The sequence below is a fragment of the Taeniopygia guttata genome, chromosome Z, assembly GCF_048771995.1.
Source record: "Taeniopygia guttata chromosome Z, bTaeGut7.mat, whole genome shotgun sequence".
NCBI lineage: Eukaryota > Metazoa > Chordata > Aves > Passeriformes > Estrildidae > Taeniopygia > Taeniopygia guttata.
In genome coordinates this window covers 36,831,534-36,855,040 of record NC_133063.1, presented here as the reverse complement: position 1 = coordinate 36,855,040, position 23,507 = coordinate 36,831,534, and the positions used below count along the sequence as shown (strand labels likewise).

Here is a 23,507-nt window from a genome sequence, read left to right as displayed (position 1 = left end):
GAAAAACATACATTTAATGTACTTACGCTTGTCTTTCTGTGAAAATTTTATCTATAGTCTGAGTGTCTTGGTCATTCTGAACCTTTAACTTAAAAAAAAAATTAAATACAATCAAGTTTGTAATAAACCATGGAATCATATAGGTTGGAAAACACCTCTTAAGATCATCAAGTCCAACTCTTAGCACTGACAAGTCCACCATTAAACCACAACAGCATGTACACATCTTTTAAATACTTCCAGAGAGATTGATTCATCTACTATTTCTGTGGGATCTATTCCTGAAACACTTAATAATACACTGTTTAAAACTACACAGATGGGATTAAAAGCATTCTTCTCTTTATTACACAGACATTGCATCTTTATTATTCAATCAAATGCAAGCAAAAAAAAAGAGTTGTTTTGACCAAGAAATATTCAGGTTATCTTTCAAGTTACCAAAACAACCTTTACTGAAACTGGTATCTTTTGTTTATGGACAAATTGATCAAAAGAAATAAAATACGCATAATGCCATTCATGCCTTAACACTTAGAGGCTGTATTAGAAAATAAATTAGGAAAGCAAAGAAAGAACAAAAGTCTTTGATTTTGTGGTGGTATGTCAGAGACCAATTAAATATTTTTTATACTGGAGACATTTAAAAGGCTGAAGACAAAAGAGAACTTAATGTCCAGAAGACCAGGCAGCTTTACAAGGCAGCACAGTCTGCTTAAATTGGCCTCCCTAAAACTACTGTTGTGTGCCCCCCAAAAATAAAAAATATATTTGGGTTGGGATAACACCCTTCTCAAATGTAAATCACAGAAAACTATCATGGGGCTGTTAACACAAGCCTTTAGGCAATTGTCTTACTGCTAACATGTTGTCAACATTATGAATAATTTAACTGAAAAAAAAGGCTAAGTTTTAAGTCAGTGTTATGCTTTTTTAGATATGTCACACATTCAAAGCACCAAGAAAGTAACCCATTATTTCAGTTAAAGCATAGCAAATATCTTAATTCTTACCCTATTGTTGTAATAATGGATCACTTCTGCCATATCTGTACCGGTATTAAGTATAGCCACAACCTGAAACAAGACAGAATTCCAACCTGTTACTGCTCTCCTTTTCTTAAAAAAAAAAAAAAAAACAAAAAAAAGAAAACCAGACAAAAGGTTCATGAAAACAACAAATTTGGTTATTGCAATTGGAAAAAACATGGTTTGGCAATCTGAATAGATTGCATGTCACTATTAGAAATAAATATCATTATATGTAGCTGTTCTAAGCACTGAAATATTACATAGCACCAGTTTCTTAAATCCATATACACATGCTTCTTCTAATGTATAGAACACTTTTTGTTTTCCTGTTTCCATCTCTTTCCTTTCCAATAACTTAATAGAGTATTAACCAGTAACTTTTCACACAGAAATGTCAAAAAATGATTCAGAAAGCAAAAGCAGTACAAAATCAGCAAGAGAATAAATGGGAGCATTCAGTATCAAAATTTGACAGCAGCATACCATGTTGTAGTCTGCTAGTTGATCTTGAAAATCTTTGATCTCACCAGCTAAAGCTTCTGCCCTAAATATGAAAAAAAAGGTCAAACTTAAATGGAAAGATTTGTACATTTAAAAATAAAACAATGAAAGAAACCCAAAACTATTCACTGATTCCTTGAAGCCTGCCCAATACTTGAAAATAGTCTTGTGACTTAGAAAGTTAGCACTGCATTAACTGCAATATATCTCACCGTTTTTCATAGGATAAATAGACAGATTTCTCTTGCTTGTACATTTCTACTTCTTCCTGCAGCTTGTTAATTTCTGTTGTAAGTTCATTTGTTTTACTTCTGAAAAAAATGAAGAAAAAAGAATAATTAACATTTGTATGTCCAACTAAAGCACAGCTAAAACAGTAAATATATTTTATGAAGGAGATTTGCAATTAGTATCTTTCACACTGCACTTTGTTTGAACTCAGCATTTCTAGGAAGAGGTAAGTGTAGAAAAAAGCAAAATGGTTGTATCAGATCAAATCCTAAGTAGTTGCTGGAAAACCTTGGTATGAAATAAAATGTTTTAATTAGCTTTTTGTCTCTGCTGGTAAAACAGATGTAGAAATAAAAAAACCCAAAAACTGTAATTTTACAGAATGTGGGTACTATCCATATTTAAAATGACATATTTTAGGACTAATTATTCAAAAGTATAATATGAGCAACTGGTAAAATCCTGCATGCAATAGATTGCACAAGGTCTTGCCTTTGTCATTGTTTGCTGAATGTATAATCCAAGTAAACCATCTGAAATGTACTATAAAAAATTTTTGTTTTGCAATGCTACTTGTTACAAATGGAGCTATCAGACATAATAAACATTGGAGATAGAAACTCAGAATCACTGACCCTCCCCTTACTAATGCTGTGGGAAAGCATTTAACAGAGCAAGCCTAACAACAAAAGCTCAAGGGACTCTACTTCCTTTCTTCCTACAGGAGAGCTATACGCAAAACAACCTATAAAAGCTCATTATAAGTGAACTCCACTTATTGCATGCTATTGTCAAGCTTCACCTCTGTGTCTGAAAGGGAACAGACCATAAAATGTATGTTAGTAAGACATACCTCAGCATGCCAAGGTAGTATGTTTTATCCATGATTTGTCTCTGAGAACCTGATGAAAGAAAGTGATATGATATTTTGTTCAAAAAACCCTTATTTAGATGAACTATCAATTAGGAAAACAATCTGCAAAATTTACATAAAAAATGTACAACTAATATCTTTTAGAGTCCCTATATGGTTATTATCTAATTTTTAAAAATAACTAAAAAATAATAAAAAAGAACATTTTTACACTGCTGTGAAGATAAACATTACCAATACAATATACAAATAGCTACTATGTAATAGAGTATCTTAAGTATTTGGTAGTGATGGAAGAAGATACAATAACCTTGTTCTATTATTTTGAATCATTTTGAAAGACATCTCAGTTACAGAAAAATACTTATATTCTTTGGCTACCAAGAGTAATGACAGAAAGAGGGATGCTTTAATTTTCTCTTTCTTTTTGCTCTGCTTTTTAATGACAGCTTCACTCTGCAATTTATACAATGATGAAAAGCTTTCCTTGAAAACCTAAATATTCTTTCAAAATGTTTGCAGACATCTTGAGGGCTATTTTCAGTATAAAATACCTTTAATTGCAGTTTTTATTCCACTTAATCCCTGTTGAGTCACTGGGCGGTCTGCAACTTTAATCTGAGATGATAAGACTCCTCCAGGAGTCAAAGAGCCACTACGAGAACCAGGTCTTGCTGTACTAGGAGGTATCTATAAAAAAACACAAATGAAATATCTACCAAGTCTGAACTATTACTTTATTATCCTTAAGCAATTGCCAAAGCAGTTAAAAACTTCAGTTAGTCTCTACACTCTTTCTGTACGAATCTTTTAGCATTTACATCTCTTCAGGGAGACAATGCTTCAGATGAACATCTGCTGTAGAAGGTAAGGGATTACTTTTGAGCAGCTGTTCATTGTTCCATCTATCTGCAACATTAATGCTATTTCGGTCTCCCAGGTGAACTCTGGATGCTGGATGTCCCTGATCTCCTCCAGACAAGATTAGCAAAACTTTATACAAAACTGAAGTGTTAAATTCTTCTTAAAAAAGAACTTGTCCTCACTCTGGTCCTGGCACTAAAAAAATTATATTAGCAAAAAAAAACCCCAACATAAAATCTAAATACATAAAAATTAATGATATATTTTTAATATTTTCTAACATACCGCTGTTCCTATTCTGCCTGCTGATGGAGTCCTTGATGAAGAGGCAGATCTCGATGAAGAGGTCAGTACTATTCCTGCTCTTGAAGCAGAACGAGCTGAGGGTGGTCTGTTACCGCTGGCCATATTTGTTTCCTTTTTAACTTCTCTCTGGTAAGAAAATAAATCATCATTTGATTTGCACAAGGTCCTTAAAAATATGAGAAACGGACTCTTTAAAGCATAACTCTTATTAGAATGTTACGGGAGTACGAGACAGCGGCAGGGTTCAGGAAGGACCACTTAACGTTCATGAGTAACGTGAGGCAGCGGTCTCTTTTCAGTGTTTAGTGAGCTCTCAGCTTATTCTTGTGACATTTATTGTTTCAGTATCTGAATGCAAATCTTTAATGAAACAAACTGGAATAGAGCAACTGGTGCAAATACTCATTCCGGTTATCTACAGAGGGTTGTAGCCATCACCCGTCACTACAGGAATCCCAAACTGCGCTATTCCTGACAAACCCCTACAGCTTTCGCCACCTCCAAAGGAGACTATCCCAGCAGCAAAGAGGCAGTGTCGCGACCGCCCGAGCGGGCCCTGTCCCCTCACCGTGCCCCTCAGCCACCGTCAGTCCCCGGGCAGCCGCCGTATCGCAGCAACCAGTGGCGCGGATATCGCGAGGGCCACAAATCTCGCTCCGGCCTGCCGTGCCCCCTAAAGACTACGACTCCCAGGGGGCCTGGCGAGAGAACAAGGGCGACACAACCACCTCCGTAGAGCGCGGTGCTTGCCGGGATAAGAAGCCTCGCGTTACGAGCCCCGTGACGACACTTCTGGCACGACTTCCGGTGGCGTTGCGGCCTGTGCTGTGTCAGACCGGCACTGCTGCCATGGCGGGTGAGGGCAGCATGTTCCGGCTGCGCTGCTCCCTGCTTGGGCACGGGCAGGACGTGCGGGGCCTCACACGTGGCCTCTTTCCTGAAGGCAGCTTTGTGTCCGTCTCGCGGGACAGAACGGCGCGTCTCTGGGTCCCTGACGGGTGAGTGCTGGGCCGCGGCGGAGAGCATGGAGGTGGCGCCGCAGTGATTCCGCGCGGCCGTGTCCCGCCGAGTTCGTGTATACAGCTGAGTTCGCCTTAGGGGTTGCCAGCAGATTCGGTGGGGCCGAGGGAGGTGGAGGGCAGTGGGAGCCTGTTTGCAGGAGGTGTTCGTGGTGACGTTGTCAGTTTCATCGAATCACGTTAGGGGTTTAGAAGGGACCTTCAGGATTATATAGTCCTAGTCCTTCAGCCACAGGCAGGGACACCATTCACCAGAAGAGTTTGCTCAGAGCCCCATCCATCCTGGCTTTGAGCACTTCCGAGGATGGGGAATCCACAAATTCTCTGTGGGCCCTTTAGATACTGGAAGGTTGCTATGAGGTCTCCATGCTATTTTCTCTTTTCCAGGCGGAGCAAACCCAACTTCTTCATACCTTTGGGGAAAGCAGTTTGTTTTTAAGCAGTGTGCTGTACATCCATGTTTAGTGCTTTAGAAATGGTAACAATGTCAGTAGTTCTAGGCATCCTTTTTTCTAGGTGGTATTGATAATGTTGCTTCTACCTCATGGTGTTCAGTGCCCAAATAATCCTGCTAAGTAACAGTACTGCTATTTTGACAGTAAGGCAGTGTGCTTTGAATGTTTAAAAAAAACCCATTCTTTCTCACTCTTGCTAAGCCAGCTTTGTAAAATATAAAATGGAATATGAACAAAAAAATGTACAGAAAATTAAATAAACAAAGACATAGAAAAAGAAAAAAATACCCCGAGATTAATTTTTCTGATGCTTATGTTGCACAGGGTTGTCGCCTACTGAATTTGTGTAGTTGAATTCTCAAAGTGAATTTTTCAGCATATTATTAGCTTGACCAGAAATAGACCAGATACACTGCTAAGCAATGTGTATAGGAGATGTGGGATATTGCTGGAAGCTACAGGATGTGCCTCCTCCCCATACTATAGTTTTGTATTGTGATCTGTATTCTGAAGTTACTAGGCATAAATATTCTTCCCATTGCCTTCATGTGAAATATAAATAATTGGCAAATTTGTCTTTGTATTGAACTCTGGACCTCTTTGACTGAGGTGAAGGAAAACTAAGTGGGTCTTATTATGTCTGTCATCACATGAGAAAGAACTTGCTAAATTGCAGAGAAATTTGCAGCAGGAAAGAAATTCTAGTTCTAAACCATAGTTTTCAAGAACTTTGTAAGGAAGAAGATGTAACTTAGTTGTATCAACTTAAAATGTTGATATTGATTATCCCTTTCTCCTTTGAAGGCTCAGGGACTACAGTAGTCAGGGTTCAGTGGGTGAGCACGGTGCTGTGTGCTGTTTTGGTTCTGCTTTTCCAAGAAGATATGTTGCCTTCTGTGATTTGTTCTATGTGCCCTAAGGTGAGATATTTTAGAGTCTAGAAGAGTATTGTGATTTCCTTACATATTTCAAGCTTGCCAAGCATTAGGGTTTGAAGGATAACAGTATGAGAACTTGTGTTTTTGAGGGTGGGGAACAAACACAAGAAAACAAAACAAGCACACAGCACCACAACCTGCATATTTAGTCTATGGGAATAAATAGCTTTTTTCAGTTAGTGCTGTAACTAATGAGATTGCCTCACGGTGAAGAAATGAGGGTGCTGGTTGAGTTAGTTATGGTCTGTATAACTTTTATTCCTCTATAGTACTCTTAATGAAGAGATAGTGAATACACTTGGCAGGCATTAAACTTCATCTGTGTGCTCTTACTTTAGTGTGTACTTGGATATACGTTTGAGTTTTCAGACAAAAAAAAGATGCCATAAAGAAAAACTGTAGCTATTTCTGATGAAATTTGGCATAGTGCTTGCCAATGAGCAAGAAAAAAACAAAAGTCCTTCCAGGCCTACTACTGCATTGAAAAATAAGTGGACAGCTTTACTATTGTGTACAGGGAGGAATTCTGGAATGTAATTTTTGTCTTAAATTTCATTATTTCTAGGTCATCCATAGTACTTATGCAGTACAAGGCAAGCATAGTTATTGATTAAAGAACTCTAATTTACTCAAATAAAGTACTGTTTCTGTCATGATTCTAAACTGATTATCATCTGTGTTTAAGTCTTAACAGGGGTTTTACTGAGATGCACTGTATGAGTGGCCACTCAAATTTTGTGTCATGCGTGTGCATCATACCTCCAAGTGACATCTATCCTCGTGGGCTGATTGCAACTGGTGGCAATGATCATAATATTTGCATTTTCACAGTTGACAACCCAGCTCCTCTTTATGTCCTTAAGGGTCATAAAAACACAGGTATGTAGTAATTGTACTGTGGAGTTTTTTAAGTTAACATGACTTATTACAGAGGAAATGAAACTGAATTTATAAAACTCAATTTTGATTTATGTGGTATATGATGTAGCAAACTGTTTAGTTATGTCCTCCACAAATACGATTTTATAATCTTAATTCATGCAGTGACCATTCATTGCAAGGACTTCCAAGTTTATCCTCATGAATGTTTGAACTTTCACTGTCTCTCTGAATTCCTGGGAGTTCACAGAATGATTACACTTTTGTCAAGAATTGCACTTTTAAGAAGCAGTTCATTCTACACGTGTTATTTTTGTGTCAAAACTGATACAAGAAGAAAAAAATGAGCTTCCTTAATAAACTTCCTCTGCCCATTTTGTTACTTAGATGGGTATTTAATATTAATTAGTGCTTTAAATACAGAGCTTTACACTGGGTCACTGGAACATTTGCAGATTACCTTTCTACTAAATCTTTGAATGTCACCAAAGTTTCTTGGGGTAGTATTTTGCCTTCCAAGAAGGTAAGCTGAGTATTTTTTGTATTAAATAACTTGTTGAAGACATAAATGAATACTATAGACAAAACTTTTCTTTCTCTTGAAAACTACACATTTACATTGAGTGTCTTGACTAGTTATCTCACATGTTTGTCATCATATTCTAGTCCAAGAGAAGAGATCTGTAACTGAGAGAAATTTAAAAATATGAGTGGCAAAAATATTTCAAGTTTTTAAACCTAAAATTTAAGAGAATTTTAAGCAATTTCTTTCTAGGTTGCAATGCAATTACAGTTCACTTAATTCTTCTCTAGACTCCTCAACACTAAATATGCTGCTAATACCAAATAAATCGTCTTAAATTAATCTCTTGAAATTGCTGGCATAAGATTTGTGGCAGTCCAAGATACTTGTCATTCAAGTTCTGTCTTAAATGTTCATTCCAGTTTGCAGCCTTTCATCTGGGAAATTTGGCACATTATTAAGTGGATCATGGGATACCACAGCAAAAGTTTGGTTGAATGACAAATGTATGATGACATTACAGGTATGAAGTTCCTCTACCTCAATATGAAATAACTACTCTGAATTGGATTCTGACAAGACTTAACAATGTTGGGTTTTTCGCAGGGTCACACAGCTGCAATATGGGCAGTGAAGATACTTCCTGAACAGGGATTAATGTTGACTGGGTCTGCTGACAAAACTATAAAACTGTGGAAGGCAGGCAGATGTGAAAGAACATTCACTGGTAAATGTTGCTGCAGTTGATAATTTCATTGGTGTGGTCTGTCCTTGTTAAAAGAGAACAAACGTTAAAATCTTACAAAAACAATCTTTAGGCAGGATTTTTAAGGTCTTGAAGTAGTTGTATGCCCATGTCGTGGTTTGACACGGAAGAAAATTTGACATGGAAGTTGGAGTCAAACTAATCAGTAGTCAGGTTTGGAAATTAGTACCTGGAGTGGCTACTGAAGGCTGGACACGCTTCTGAGAACACAGAGGGGTTCGAAGTAAGAACTTATGGAACTGCCCCTTTAGTTCCAGTCAGAGTGCAGTGCAGACTTTTCCCTGCCCAGCGACGGGCTGGGTGGGGGAAGGGGAGCCATGCGGCCCAGGCTGAGGTAGGCTGAAGGGTGGAGGGACTGGAACCAGGCCAGCTCCTGGGGACTGAAGGGTGGAGGAAGGCCGAGATTTCTTTGCTTCCCCCCACCCCAACCCTTCACGAGATAGCTTGAAGATGCTTAGAAATTCTCTGGCTGAGAAGAAAGAGAAAGAGGGGAATGTGTGGGAACTGGAGTCTGAGCTGAGATTTCAGCCGGCCAGGGAGTCAAGACTTTTTAACTCTAACTAGGGAAATGAAAGCTTTGTCAAATACTACTCTTCCTTAGTTTGAAAGAGAAGAAGAGAGACAGTTTGGGACCTGAGATGTTCGAGAAATTCTAGGTGGGAAGAGATGATGGAGTGGCTTTTTGCTGGACTTTTCTTGCTAGCCATAGACTGAACTAATTTCTCCTGCAACAGAGACTGCATTTTTAGGGGGATGCAATGGTAGGCCAAGAAACCTGCTTGAGTGACTACCAGCACAAGAATGGAGTGAACAGAGAAAAGCTGAGGAGAGTGTGGTGATACCCTCTGTCTTCAGGAAGATGAAGATCTTTGTTCTTAGACCTTCAGCCCCAGGGGAAAACAGGAGGGACTGTGGTCCCAAAAATGAGAAACTGAACTGTTGTTTTTCTTTAGTCCTTGGCAAAACATCTTTAAAAAGAAACCCTATGAGTCTGTCCATGTGCAGTGGTGAGAGCACTGTAACATAGAAAAGAGAGTATCACACTGGCAGATTTTCTCTGGGTGATGCCATGTGTGACATGGAAACAAAAGAAGTGACAATTGTGTTTCCTGGGGGTCTGGTGCAAGAGAGACTCCTCTCTCCCTTGATGGACTGAGTATTGATTATATTGAAGGGTGATAACTTGATTAAGGGTCCAAGTTGTGTCTCACTGTAGTTTGTTGGAGTTAGGTGGGGGGAGGAGGAATGTTGTAGAAAGTTTTCATTTTGGATTTATGGTGTGGTTTTTTTTTTTTTTCCTTTTATCATAGTAATAAAGTTTTTTCCCTTTGTTATTAGTCTTAAGCCTGCTCTGCTCTGTTCTGGATTGCATCTCACAACATTCATTTAGGAAAGTACATTTTTATAGAGGCACTGGCATTGTGCCAGCGTCAAACTATAACAGCCCAGAAGCCACATGACTTCTAAAAAATTAGGATATTTTTCAGATAATTGTGAGAAATTAAATTTTTTTCTAACTGTTCCCACGAGGATTAGTTACTTGGATTTAGATGTGAGCTATACAAAAGTGGTATACTGCTGCTAATGGAGACAATAACTGCATTAAAATTTTCTCTTCCTTTTGTAAAGGACATGAAGATTGTGTGAGAGGTTTAGCTATTCTCAGTGAAATGGAGTTCCTTTCCTGTGCTAATGATACTAGTGTTCGAAGGTGGCAGATCTCTGGCGAGTGTCTGCAGGTGTATTATGGACATACAAATTATATATACAGCATCTCTGTCTTCCCTCGATGTAAAGGTAGGATTCTTTCCTGACTGTTACACAACAGTCATCAAAATGAAATGGCAGGGTGTGTATACTGGTGTTCTGTGCCACTGCTGCAACTAAAGAAAACCAGTAGCATTTAATTTTTTTTCTTACACCTAGTGTAAATAGATGAAAAAATACATTGAGATTGACTCCAAGTTGCACTACTGTCAAAATTGCTCTGGCAGTATGTAGTATAAAAGGTCCTGGGTTAGGGCTAAGTGAAAGCTTAAGCAAAACTTAGATTAAGCAGTAGGCAAAACTATTATCTTAGCTGCCACCTGTATTTCAGCGCTTTTGCAGAGTAGTAAAATACTAATGTGTGGCATGCCAGTTTGAGATAATGTAAATTTAGATACTTCCACAATGTGCATTAATGTAGTTTAGGTTAAGAATTTTATGTTTTGAGGCTTAATTACATTTGTTTTCTGAGTTAGAGATTTAGAGGTTCAGAACTAACTGTTGAGCCAGTTGCAGAAGAAATTCCAAGTCAGTGACATTTGTGTGGCGTATGGGACACTTGCACATTTGTTCAACAGGTAAAGTGTGTATATATGGGTTGATGCATATATTGTAGATATCCTACAATTCCTTAAAATTCCTCATTGAGGAGTTCCTAGACATTTGAAAATGCTTTATGTCTGTTTCCTGATAAAGCAGGCTTACCTTCCAAAACTCAATGAAACAAATGTGAACCTATGCAAGTATAGAGCAAGATGAAACTATGATGATTATAAAATTGTTCAAGCCCTTTAAAGGATGAAGTGATCTTTTTTGTCTTGGGCACAGTTTTATTCACTGTCTGGCTGGTTAATCTGCAATTTATGCATTTTGGATTTTTTGAGAAGTCAAGTGAGCAGTGGATTTCTTTTTGCTCCCTACTTGTAATTGAGAGAAGGACTAAATTGCCGAAGGGTTCTTTTACTGTTGTGAATTTTAGATACCCAGTTTCAGAATGGCATCCGCAATCACAGTATGCAAAAAATATACTTCAAAAGTTTTTTATATCTTTTTATTTTCAGATTTTGTGACAACTGGAGAGGATAGATCTCTTAGAATCTGGAAACAAGGGGAATGTGCTCAAACAATCAGACTCCCAGCTCAGTCTGTATGGTGCTGCTGTGTCTTAGACAATGGTGACATTGTAGTTGGTGCAAGGTATCCCAAGTTTTACTTTCAGTATATTTGTAGATCCAAATCTGACATTCCTTGAAGAAATTACAGCATCGCTTTGGATGTCAGTTTCATTTGTATTTAAAAATAAAGCCATCAAAGTGTGTGTATGTGTTAAATTTAAACATACACTACACTTCATCCAAGAAGTATTTTTTAATGTCATTTGCAGAGTTAGAGTGAGTTCTTGGAAATGTGGTAAATCATGAATAGACATAAGAATAAATTTAGTAAGCATGGCATAAAGAACTCTTTTGAAAGGTGTATTGTATCTTGATTTTAAAATTATTCTGAAGCCAGGGTTACCTGCTTGGTTCCTTCTCTATATGGTTTTAGTATCAGAGTGAATTCATTTCATCATAATAATTGGGAGGGGCAGTTGGAAATAGTGATGGTTTTTTGTGACACAGAAGACACCATTAGAATTTATGCAGTCATTGTGATATTTAAAATAGTATTTCTATTTGAATGTTTTTTTCTCTGTTCAGTGATGGAATTATAAGGGTGTTTACAGAGTCCTTGGAACGTACAGCAAGTGCTGAGGAGATTCAGGCATTTGAAAATGAGCTTGCCCAAGCATCCATTGACCCTAAAACTGGTGATTTAGGAGATATCAATGCTGATGACCTTCCTGGAAGAGAACACCTTAAGGATCCTGGTAAGTTATTGTACTTCTGTCGTATTAGAGGTGCTTCCAAATCTTGGTGTGAGGTATTGAAGCTTCTGATGGTTTCCAAACTTAAAGCTTTAATCCCTTTTGATAGGGAAGGAAATGGCTTAATTTTGCTCTAGTATCCTTTCACAGATTCTTCTGGAAATGGGACTCAAGGTTTTTTTATGTTTTGGGGATTTTTTTATTCTCCTAGGAGATAATTTAGAAAAAGGTGGAATTGATGCTATAGTATGTTTGAGATGTTTTCTATCTGTTCTGCCAGCTGTACCAAGAGTATGTGAAACAGGTAATTTGTAAAAGGATTACTGAATGTGCAGGTTTTTTTCTTAATAAAAGTAGAAATGCAAATTTTCTGCTTTAGCTTTTGGCTTGAAAGATAGTCTTGATGGGCTTGGTTCACACTTTGTAGGTACTTGAGAGGCTCTTGAGAATGCAGTAGAAGCAGTAGTAAACATTATTCTTAGAGAGACAAATACTTTTTCTCAAGGTGAAGTAACCAGTGACTTCAGCCCTTGGCTATGATCAGGAAGTGGCATAGATCTTACATCAGTGTGAAACTTTGCATCTTGTTAGACTATGGGAGAGTATCACTTTCCTTAATTGTCATCTCACTGAGAAGCTGATAAACTTCTGAAGTACTGAACCTAAGTATTGGTTTGGCCACTTAGTCTGCTGGCAGATACTATTATCATAATTGTAAAATGATCATTAAGATTGCTGCTGTTCTTGTTGTGAGACATAGCATTTTGTCTGGTTTTCGCTGGGATAGAGTTGATTTTCTCCATAGTAGCTAATATGGGGCTGTGTTTTGGATTTGTGCTTGAAAACGGGGCTTGATAACACAGGGCTGATAACACAGGGCTGTTTTGTTATTGCTGAGCAGGGATAACACAGAGCCAGTGCTTTTGCTGCTCCTCACCAATCCCACCAGCGAGGAGGCTGGGGGTGTGCAGAGAGCTGGGAGGGGACAGCTGACCCCAGCTGACCCAAGGGATATCCCATATGATTCAGCATATAGACTAGGGGGAAGAAGGAATCAAGGCGGGGATGTTTGGAATGTTGGTGTTTGTCTTTTCAAGTAACTGTTGAGCCTGATGGAGCCTTGCTTCTCTGGAGACAGCTGAACACCTGCCTGCCCTTGGAAGGTGGTGTCTGAATTCCTTGTTGTGCTTTGCTTTTGCTGTAGTTTTTGATTTACCTTTTTAATTGTATCTTAATTGCCAAATTTTTCACTTCTATTCATCTGTTTCTTTCCTGCACCCCAACCATGAGGTCAGTGAGTGTGTCTGTGTGGTGCTTAGTTGCCATCTGGGATTAAACCATATATCTACTTAATTCTGAGAACTTCAAGTGTTGAACTGTTTTAAAAATTTTAATGCTGACCACCATTTGAATATGTTTCTCTCCTAAAGTAAATCATATCCTTGAAATTGTTTGAACTCCTGCCTACAGGAACAAGAGATGGACAGACACGGCTTATTAAAGATAATGGGAAAGTAGAAGCATATCAGTGGAGTGTTAGTGAAGAAAGATGGATAAAGATCGGTGATGTTGTTGGTTCTTCTGGAGCCACACAACAAATGTCTGGAAAAATTTTATTTGAAGGAAAGGTATATGCAAACTTTAATTTGTTTCATTCTTTTGTAAGTAACTGGTCTTTGTTCAGATAAAATATCATTTAGAAAACAGGAACTTTTTTGTTACCTTTGATCTCAGAGGTAGAAATGTAAGTAAGTACAGTCTACTTTATTACTTATGAAACACATTTTGTAAAATGAGCAAGCCAATAGACACTAATTACTTTGAAGAAAGGTAAACCATTAGTAGAGAAATTGTCAAGTTCTGTTGTATTTACTGTTAATGAGGTTGAGAAGTTAGTTTTAATATCCTTCCCAAAGGAAATGAACTTTATGATTTACAATGCCAGGCTTACCTAAAATGTTAGATGCCTGACCTTCTCTACTGCATCTCTATAGTGACTACTGAACCTAAAGACAGGTAAGCTGACCTAAAGACATATATGCTGAAAAATATTTCCTTTACTGAAATCTATGCAGAAAAGCTTGTCAGGTTCCACCACAGAAAAAATGCCTCCAAGATACTGATTTTCACTCTCACAGATTTTAAAGAAACATTAGGAAATTGTTTGCTAGAATTAGAAGTGTGCTTTTAGGACTGAAATGTCTTGAAGTATCTGATTGCTCTGTAGCTTTGGAGGGAGACAGAGGTATCATGAGAGTGACCTTATGCATCTTTATTTTGTAATATATCTGTACACACATTTTAATGATAGGTTGTTTTACTCTGCTCTTCTTGAGCAGAGACTTCTGGAAAATACAGGTTTAAGTCTGTCATGGTTTTGGCTGAGACAGAGTTCAAACTCTTAGCAGTTGGTGCAATGCTGTGTGTTTTGCATATAGTATAGCAACAGTGTTACAACACACTGATGTTTTGGCTGTTGCTAAGTAATGTTTAGTGTTTAGCCTAATCAGCAAATGTTTACTTGCAGTCTCTCAGGAGAATATTGCTCATATGTTCTGTAAGTAACAGTGTTTTAAGTTTTTAGGCTTAGATCTGGGCCCCTGCATTTAATACATCATTATATTAAAAGTGCTGAAAGACTTCTAATGTGTTTTTATTTTTATTCCACTTAAAGGAATATGACTATGTTTTCACCATTGATGTAAATGAAAATGGGCCTTCCTACAAACTGCCATATAACATCACTGATGATCCTTGGCTGACTGCATACAACTTCCTGCAAAAGCATGATCTAAATCCTATGTTTCTGGATCAGGTGGCCAAGTTTATTATGGACAACACTAAGGGGCAAACACTGTTGAGTACAAGTAATCAATTTTCAGATCCATTTACAGGTAAATATTTTAAACTTAAGTGATAATATTAGATACTCCTCCAGGTTTTATGTCTTCAGCACACTTGTTGAGGATGCACTCTGAATGATCTTCCACACGATCATTAGTGAAGATGTGAAGCAGGACTGGATGGGTACGCCACCAGTGGCTGGCTTCCAGTAGATGTTGCACTGATCACCATCCTCTGGCTGTGGTTGTTCCATCAGTTTTCAATCCATTCCACTTTCATAGAATCATTAAGATTGGAATATTGAGTTGAGCCATTAGCTGATCATTCCATGTTCACCTCTAAATCGTATCCCCATACCCACATAGTTCTTTAGATACTTGTGGATACTTCAGGGATGATGACTCAGACACTTCCCTGGGCAGCCTATTCCAATCCCTGACCACCCTTCCAGTAGATCTAATCCAGTACATATCTAATCTAAACCTTTCTTGGTGCAGCTTGAGACCATTTCTTCACATCCTGTCACTTGTTACTGGGAGAAGAGACTGACTCCCACCTCAGTACCTTTCAAATAGTTACAGAGAGCAGTAAGATCCACCTGTACCACTTAAACAACCCTGGTTCCTTCAGCTGTTTCTCATAAGACCTGTGCTCCCGACCCTTCACAAGCTCCATTGCCCTTCTCTGGACTTGCTCCAGCAATCTCAGTGTGTTCAGTGTCATGAGGGGCCCAGAACTTATCACAGGATTTGAGGTGTGGCCTCACCAGGGCCAAGTACAGAGGGACAGTCACTGCCCTGGTCCTGCTGGGATAAAAGCCAAGATACTATTGTCCTTCTTGGCCACATATGCATACGCCTGCTGTTAGGGTCAGGCAGATAATGATCAGCAGTGCCAGGTCCTTTTCTGTGGGGCAGCTTTGCAGTCACTGCCCCTAGGCTGTATCTCTGCATGGGGTTGTTGTGACCCTGGGGCAGGACCCAGCACTTGGCTTGGTTGAAACTCTTGGAATTGTCTGCCCAGGCAGACTTCAGTATTTTAGCTCTTGAACTTCTTCTGCAGATATTTTCATATCCTTAAATAATTGAAGAAGAAGGCACAGATAATTCTGAGGGAAAAAAAAAAAAAAAAAAAAAAAATCTACATCAAAATTCTAATTTAGGCAGTTGTATTTTTCAGTCCAGTCTTTTTTTTTTTTTTTACGGTTTAGGAAAGATCCAGTTTTCATACATTAAGTGCCAGATACTGTTAAGGTAATTAATAAAATACAAAAATTTAGCCAGAGAATTAATCAAAATGTAGTGAAATACATAAATTACCTTTTTCAGGCAGGAAAGAACTAGAACAAGTTGATTACTGATGAGCTAAACCATGTTAATCAATCATATCCTGCTTATCACATTTACAAAACAAACGAATTCAAATAATTTCACAAAGATTAATTTAAGAACAAAATAGCATTAAAATAATTAAGCTAAATATTTTTCTTGCAAGAGACTGGAAATGGGAATACAGGCTTGTCAGTTTATATGTAACTGAGAGCTGCAGTTGTCACAGAAGTAATTAAGTTGGAAAAGACATCTGAGAGTGAGTCTAACCTATGACTGAATACCACCATGTCAACTAGACCATGGTACTAAGAGCCACGTATTCAGTCTTCCCTTAAACACCTCCACCACCTCCCTGGTCAGCTCATTCCAATATCTAATCACTCTTTCTATGAAGAAATTCTTCATGTCTGCCTTAAATCTCCCCTGGTGCAATTTAGGGCTGTGCCCTCTCCTCCTGTCCAGTGGTTGCTTGGGAGAAGAAGCCAGTCTCCAGCTGTCTTCAGCCTCCTTTCAGGGAGTTGTAGAGTGAGATAAGGTGTCCCCTGAGCCTTCTCTTCTCCAGGCTAAACAACCCCAAGCTCCCTCAGCCACTCCTCATAGGATAGGCACTCCAGACCTTTCACCAGCTTTGATACCTCTCTCTGGATTTGAATAACATCAAGGTGTGTTTAATAGTCATTGCTTTTCTCACTGTTTGACTAGGTGCTGGACGTTATGTTCCAGGCTCTTCATCTGGATCGAGTACAATACCTGGGGCAGACCCATTTACAGGTAATGAAAAATTTATATTTATCTGGCTAGCACTTAAGATACGCATGAGTCAAGTAGTATTCTGTTGCATCCCATGTTTAGCACCAGACAGCTGTTTTTTGCAGTTCTCTGGGGCAGATGTGTGGAACAACCTGGTAAGGTGGGCTCTGACACTGCAAAGCATACCGAGATCTGTTCAGCAGAGCTAAGCCCTCTGCTGTTGGGTCTGCCTCAAGTCACTCTGTCCACTGCAGCAGAAGAATAAGGACCTTTTGTTTTGCCAGACTTCACATTTATGAACCACACAAGATTGGGTATATTCATAGAAGTAGTTTTCTGTTTTCATTTTTCGTGGTTTTTTTACATGAGCTTTATCGGTACCATCCTCCCTGTATTTTAGATTCTCATCCTCACTGGTATAGCTATTGTAAAGTCCTTCTCACTAGTTTAGCAGTCTTGTCTGCAAAAACATTCCCAGGTCCAGCCCTGCATTGTCAGACTTCTCCCATCCCTGATTAGTAGCTCCTGCTCCTCAAATAGGTTCTTGTAATCACTTGACGCCAAAATCTTGTCTGCAAAACCAGCCATGCAGTGAGTTGCTGACTCACTTGATGAGTCCATTTCTATTCAAGCATTTTTGCTTTGTTCAAAGCAACAAAGAAACGCCCTGCACTTTTCATCATTGTTCTCAGAGCTTTTTAATCATTCTTGATATCCTCCAAGACCTCCTTGGAAAACCATTGATTACCATGTGGAAGAGTAGCAGAATAACAGTCTGAAGGCCAGGCAAGGCTTGGCAGTGTCTCTGTGGCATCCTGAATCCTTGCCCCAGCACACACGTACCTCCCAAGCTACCAGGCCATATGCATAGGCAGGTGCCTCCTATCCTGCAGGAGGTTATTCTGCTTCCCTTCTGCTGCTTGCCTTTCCTGCTTTTGCCAACATGAGGTGCAGTCTAACATGGCTCCTAACACATCACTGCTGAATGTTTGTCCACACCAGTGCCAGGGTGCTCACTCCCTGCTCTGCAGTTGCAGATCTACAGGTAGCAGAAACCTTTATGCTGTTACAAAAACTCACAGCCTTCAGTCTTCCCAATCTTGACAGTCTTTCTGTGTCTAGCTGTTTCTCCTCCATGGCTTTTGTGGCTCTGTGGTCGCTGCAAATGGAGGCCTCACTGAGACCTCAGTTGCAGGAGAGTCCAACTCCCACAGAAGAACCACTCTTGGCTCAGACACAAAGAAAGTCAAGGCCAGGGCAGTGGATCCTCCTACTGGAACTTGTCATGGATAAGGTATCTGCTGTGCTGAAGCTCTCTTCACCTGTGAGTGCCAGAGATCCTACTGTGTCTCACAGTGATGACACAGTGTCTCCCAGCTGTGGGCTCACTTAGCTTGTGAATGCTATCACCACCAACATCTTCCCACAGGCATGGATTTAATCCATAAAAAAGTGTTGAACTTTGAATCCTTAAAAGAATTACTACTTTGTAATTCTTTTAGTGCAGAAAAATCCCTTTTAATAGTCTTGTTTGAAAAGTAGTAACTAAATACAGGTATACATTACCTCTTTATTGGTGGTGGTGTTTAAAAACTTTACATCTTTGTTAGGCGCTGGTCGCTATGTTCCTGGTTCAGTGTCAAATGCAGTACCTCCAGCAGGCGGGGTTGATCCATTTATGGGTAAGAGACAATGTCTGCCAGTGAAAAATGTTCCTAATTGTTAGGTTTGGTTTTTTTCCTCTGACATGAATTCTGCATTGATGCAAAATTCATACTATATTAAAAATAGCAGATTGAAGCTGCTTATACTCTGAAATTAATCATAAAATAGGGATAACAGAGCCTTCCTTTGCATGCAGGAATCATGCACACAAGCTTTACAATGTATAATAATAATCTGAGAGGATTATTGATCTCCTAGTATTTATGTTGTTGATCAGAAAAACTGATGCATAGCTAATGAGCGTTATACAATATCAGCGACCTGTGAGTTTAGGAAATCATTATAGGTGATGATAAAAGCTTTATATTGCTCCTTAAAAAAGACATTTCAGGCTACTATTGCATGGGCCATAACTTGGTCATATCTGCAAATCTTCTAATACGTAAACACTTTCATTATGAAAATAATAAAATTACAAGATTTCAGGGGCAAGGGAGATATTTTTCCTAAAAAGACCCGTGCCATTTTCATGTATTAACTACAACAGCCTTGCTATAAGTGACTGTGTATTTAATTCACATAATTAAGAAATGACTGTTAATAATTTCGACTTGTAAACTTTTACATGAGGGGGAACAGTTTGTGAAGGTTATGCTTTCATTTTTAACCTCTGAATGTAAAAGTAATGTAAGGAATGACAGCTATTTGCATAGACATTCAGGGTTTTTTTCGAGAGATATTTTTCTGAGTAACATCCAGCAGTATAGAGTTACTGCTAGGATATCATTCTGTATCAGACACTTTGGTACACTGTTGAATGCTCTGTATTGCCCTTCTTTAGGAATAGGTGCCTACCAGTCAGCTGCAGCTAAAGTTGAAAATATTTATTTTCCGAAGAAGGATGCTGTCACCTTTGACCAGGCCAATCCTACGCAGATACTGGGTCAGTGTTTTAATATAAAGGATTTTTTAAAAATGTTTTTGAAGTAACTGAGTTTTTAAAAAAACTTTTCTTAATCCTAGATCCATTGCATTAATCTAATACTTGGATTTTTAAATCACACTGAAGATTGAATATAGCACATGTCATAAGCGAAACATGATCACATGATTGAAGTAAAAATAAAAAAATTGTGATCACACTAAGAATATAAAGTACCTTTATTGTTTTACTACTTAATAAAAAGCAAAACTAAATTATATTTCAGTTATGAACACTCTACTGTTTTCATAACTCTTTTCTGCATTTTTAGCTTTATGTAGGCATTTTCTAAAATTTTCCTACAAATTCTGAATCTTTGTGTTGTGCTGTTAAAGTGGAAATAATAGTAGCAATTACTGATAATTAAAAACCTAAATGGGAAATTATAAAATTGGAAAACATGTTTAAAAATCTGACCTCCCCAAAAAACCATTCAATTGCAATAGTTGTTACTTGTTTATAAAGTGCTTTTGTAGCATTTAGTTGAGATCTCGATTTCTGAAGTTCTATTTTGGGAAAGTTGTGCTTCTTCATTTGGTATTACAGGTAAATTAAAGGAACTTAATGGCAGTGCAGCTGAAGAACATAAGCTTACCGAAGATGACTTGATAATCCTAGAAAAGTTACTGTCTGCAACATGCAACACCTCTACAGAAACACCTACGGCACAGCAACTTCAGACCTTATGGAGAGCAGTTAACTGGCCAGAAGGTAAACTCGTACCATTGTTTTATGTGTCATCTCATCAGTATGTCACCATGAATGAAAAGTCTTATCATAACTGAGTCTGTCCCAAAGATCTGATAGACCAAGAAGAAAAGACAAGATAAATAAAAGGTGTTGACAGCAGTGATCAGCTTCAGGGGCAAATTTGGTAATTGGTTGTCAAGTTTTGTTGGCACAATAATAAACATAAAGGGCAAACTTGATACAAAAATCAGTTATGATTATTTCATTAGCAGGGCCATCCTCAAAAAGGTGTGAGACTTGTCAGGAAATAGAGTAAGGAAGTGTGAACTTGACATCCTAAGCTGTTACCAAGTGAGAGATGAAATTATGAAGATAAATTATGGGGGAAAAAATCAAAAGTAGCTCCTGTTAAATATGGTAAAGAAGTTGTTACTGATGCTATGTTATATGATCAGAACTGCATTCGTGAAATGACATGCTAGAAGAATGTAAGTAGAGGTAATATAATTACATTTAATAATATTGTCAGCACTGATGGATTGGAAAAGCTAGTTTGGTTGTTACAGCACATTCTGGAAAAAAACAATTGTTTGCATATACAAATATCTAAGAATGGTTAAAATGAACTGCTTTTTTAAAATTGCAGTTAAAGATTTACTAACAGGAAGAACATTTTAATATTAAAAATTCATGCTTGTTTTAGAATATCACTTAATCCAACTGTATTTTGCATAATGAGGAGCTGCTGATGACTTATGTCATACCTTCCAGACTCTTTGTATTGTACAAAGCATTAATTCTGAAGATTCTGCATATCTGCAGGAAAAACCTCTATAAGTAGTTGGGCAGGTTCAGCTTTGATTTGGTTGTAAGTGTTGGATACCAGTAGTAGATCCAAGGAGACATATGTATTCAGAATTTGGGAAGGGAGGGACGAATTTTCGGTTCAGTTTCCTTACAATGATTTACAGCTCTTCAGTTGACAACATATTTTTTATTTTCTTTTCCTGTAAGCAGTTTTATAGCTATACTGTACTGTAAAATATAGAATGAGGACAAAGGGAGATGCTGTCTATGTAGGGATGTTCAGTCACTGAACTTTCAGCTTTCAGAGACTTTTTTGGATTAGTTACCATATCTTGTGCTTGCCTTCAGTGTTATCAATTAGAGATTTTAGAGAAGATTTTAAGATTTTCTGCAAAGCACTATGTTAATCCTAAATTAAGGATTATGGATTTTTTAACAATAATTGAACTGTTACTAGAACGGATTTGTCAATATTTGTCTTTATGAATGTGAAACAATTTGTGCTTTAATTATGCATGAAACTGTTACTGTCTGTTCCCAAACCTGCAGGGCTACGAAGGTCTGCATCTGAAAGAAACTCACTGATAAATTTATACATAATGCAATATTAATACTAAAATTTTGTTTTGTTTTGTTTCTTAGATATTGTCTTTCCGGCTCTAGACATTCTTAGATTGTCTGTCAGGCATCCCACTGTGAATGAAAACTTCTGCAATGAAAAGGAGCAAGTACAATTTATCATTCTTCTCCTTAAATTTCTGAATCCTAAAGGCAAACAAGCAAACCAGCTGTTGGCACTTAGAGCTCTTTGCAATTGTTTTGTCAGCCATGCAGGCCAGAAGCTCATGATGGAACAGAGGGATGAAATAATGACACAAGCAATTGAAATGAAATCAGGGAATAATAAGAACATTCACATTGCACTGGCCACACTGACATTGAACTATGCTGTATGTTTACATAAAGTCAACAACGTTGAGGGCAAAGCTCAATGTTTATCAGTAATCAGCACAATTATGGAAGTTGTTCAAGATCTTGAAGCTATTTTTAGACTGCTTGTGGCTCTTGGGACACTAATCAGTGATGATACAAATGCTGTACGATTAGCTAAGTCTCTGGGAGTTGATTCTCAAATAAGAAAGTATGCCTCTGTATCGGAACCAGCTAAAGTAAAAGAATGCTGTAGGTTTGTTCTTAATCTGTTGTAATACTTTTTTCTTAGAACTTGGAAGACAGTGTATGCATTAAAAAGATGCGTTTGTTCATATTTTTTGACAGACTGTACTTGGAAAAATACTGTGGATTGATTACACTTGACTTTGTCACAAGATACAGAGCAAATAAAACTTTTTTCACTGTTTGTCATTGGACTGCCTTTCTGAAGTGATCACTGCATAGAAACTTTGCAAGGAATCCTGATATTGCTCAGATAAAAACAGATCACCAAGAAGTCAAACCATATCAGTACCTACAGGTCATCCAGACAGAAAGGTAGGAAATGGCTGTTATTTAGTGACTGTCAACTCTGACACCCACCCCAATCACATTCTGTGTTCCAGCATGCTTAGACTGTTTCTTGACTGTGAGGTTTTTTTAGCGGTTGACGGGCCCTGGGATCCTTCAGTTCAACAGTGCATTTCACAAGCTTATTAGTTAACATTAGTTAATATTAACCCTTGTCAAATAGCCTGGTAAGGAAAATTTTCATCAGCTTTTTCCACTTCCTTTTGAAACTTAACTGTTATGGCTCTTAATGTCTTTTAATCCTAGGGCTAGATGACTTTTTCAGGGCTAGAACCTCTACCTGCTATATGGATGTTGTGCTTCATTCATAAATTTATATCTTGCAGCTGTTAAAATGGCTTGAACTTCTAGAGAAGCCTTTAAGTTGACTTTTTAATTTTTAAGGATGGGAACACTCCACTAATTAATAGCAGGTGTCTTACTTCGTGTTGTAAAATCTAGGTGATTAAAAAAAGGTCATGTTGAAGAGAGAGAGCAATCTACTTCCAGAGAAGAGATTGAGCAGCAGAAGCTTGGAGAAGCTTCCTAAAGGTAGTTGGTGTACTCTGCCTGTCAGTGTTTGAGGCCTTTGGCAATGTCCTTGACAAGAGGCTCTATCTTTTGTCCAGAAGTAGTCGGGGCCCTTTACAACTGAAATACTCTGTTGTAAACTGCACAAATTCAAGTTTTATGAAGCAGCTTTAATTTCGTAAGTGTGGTGACTGTTGAAATGGAAAATAATACTTTCCAGCTTATTCCAGCAGATCTAAGATGTTCCGCTGAAAAGGGAAATGTTATTTTCTACTACTGTAAATGTTAAAATTGGATTTAGAATTAAGATGAACTAAAGAAGGTCAAAGTTTAAGTTGCATTTTTCATTAGACTAATAGAATGGCAAACAGGGCAAACTTCTA

The 23,507-nt window shown here is 38.0% G+C and overlaps 2 protein-coding genes and 1 long non-coding RNA gene across 6 annotated transcripts in view; 1 reads left to right on the top strand and 2 right to left on the bottom strand.

Annotated features, from left to right (window-relative positions):
- IFT74 (intraflagellar transport 74) overlaps positions 1-4,515 on the bottom strand; it is a 35,542-nt gene extending 31,027 nt beyond the window's left edge. The window contains exons 1-8 of one of the 2 annotated variants that reach the window (XM_072922248.1): positions 4,376-4,515; positions 3,787-3,933; positions 3,192-3,327; positions 2,617-2,665; positions 1,745-1,843; positions 1,515-1,575; positions 1,014-1,076; positions 27-88 (exon numbers count right to left, since the gene is read on the bottom strand). In XM_072922248.1, coding sequence (XP_072778349.1) covers positions 27-88; positions 1,014-1,076; positions 1,515-1,575; positions 1,745-1,843; positions 2,617-2,665; positions 3,192-3,327; positions 3,787-3,909 — 593 coding nt within the window. In that variant the 5' untranslated portion in view covers positions 3,910-3,933; positions 4,376-4,515. The remainder of the gene's footprint in view (positions 1-26; positions 89-1,013; positions 1,077-1,514; positions 1,576-1,744; positions 1,844-2,616; positions 2,666-3,191; positions 3,328-3,786; positions 3,934-4,375) is intronic. The other variant, XM_072922249.1, reaches the window with a different exon arrangement.
- A 122-nt stretch (positions 4,516-4,637) lies between these two features.
- PLAA (phospholipase A2 activating protein) lies at positions 4,638-22,450 on the top strand. Of its 3 annotated transcripts, XM_072922247.1 has the most exons (15): positions 4,668-4,805; positions 6,086-6,201; positions 6,905-7,098; positions 8,044-8,144; positions 8,228-8,348; positions 10,017-10,184; positions 11,216-11,351; positions 11,855-12,024; positions 13,492-13,649; positions 14,696-14,915; positions 16,899-16,967; positions 18,557-18,628; positions 19,453-19,554; positions 20,140-20,304; positions 21,733-22,450. In XM_072922247.1, the coding sequence occupies exons 3-15, from the start codon at positions 6,927-6,929 to the stop codon at positions 22,296-22,298; spliced, it is 2,220 nt and encodes a 739-aa protein (XP_072778348.1). In that variant the 5' UTR covers positions 4,668-4,805; positions 6,086-6,201; positions 6,905-6,926; the 3' UTR covers positions 22,299-22,450. The 3 variants fall into 3 exon arrangements, with proteins under 3 accessions (XP_072778346.1, XP_072778347.1, XP_072778348.1); XM_072922245.1 differs by lacking the exon at positions 6,086-6,201 and having other exon boundaries at positions 4,638-4,805; XM_072922246.1 differs by lacking the exons at positions 6,086-6,201; positions 18,557-18,628 and having other exon boundaries at positions 4,657-4,805.
- Positions 14,825-18,649, bottom strand: LOC140681783 (uncharacterized). The gene is made up of 2 exons (XR_012052973.1): positions 18,513-18,649; positions 14,825-15,973 (listed from the first exon to the last, which is right to left on the bottom strand). It is a non-coding gene; the product is annotated as an uncharacterized lncRNA (long non-coding RNA).
- Positions 22,451-23,507: the final 1,057 nt, after the last annotated feature.

Coding starts and splice junctions, on each gene's coding strand:
- PLAA (XM_072922245.1), top strand. CDS start 4,657: ATGGCGGGTGAGGGCAGCATGTTCCGGCTGCGCTGCTCCCTGCTTGGG. Junction 13,650..14,695: donor AAATTTTATTTGAAGGAAAG/GTATATGCAAAC, acceptor TTCCACTTAAAG/GAATATGACTATGTTTTCAC. Junction 14,916..16,898: donor ATTTTCAGATCCATTTACAG/GTAAATATTTTA, acceptor CTGTTTGACTAG/GTGCTGGACGTTATGTTCCA.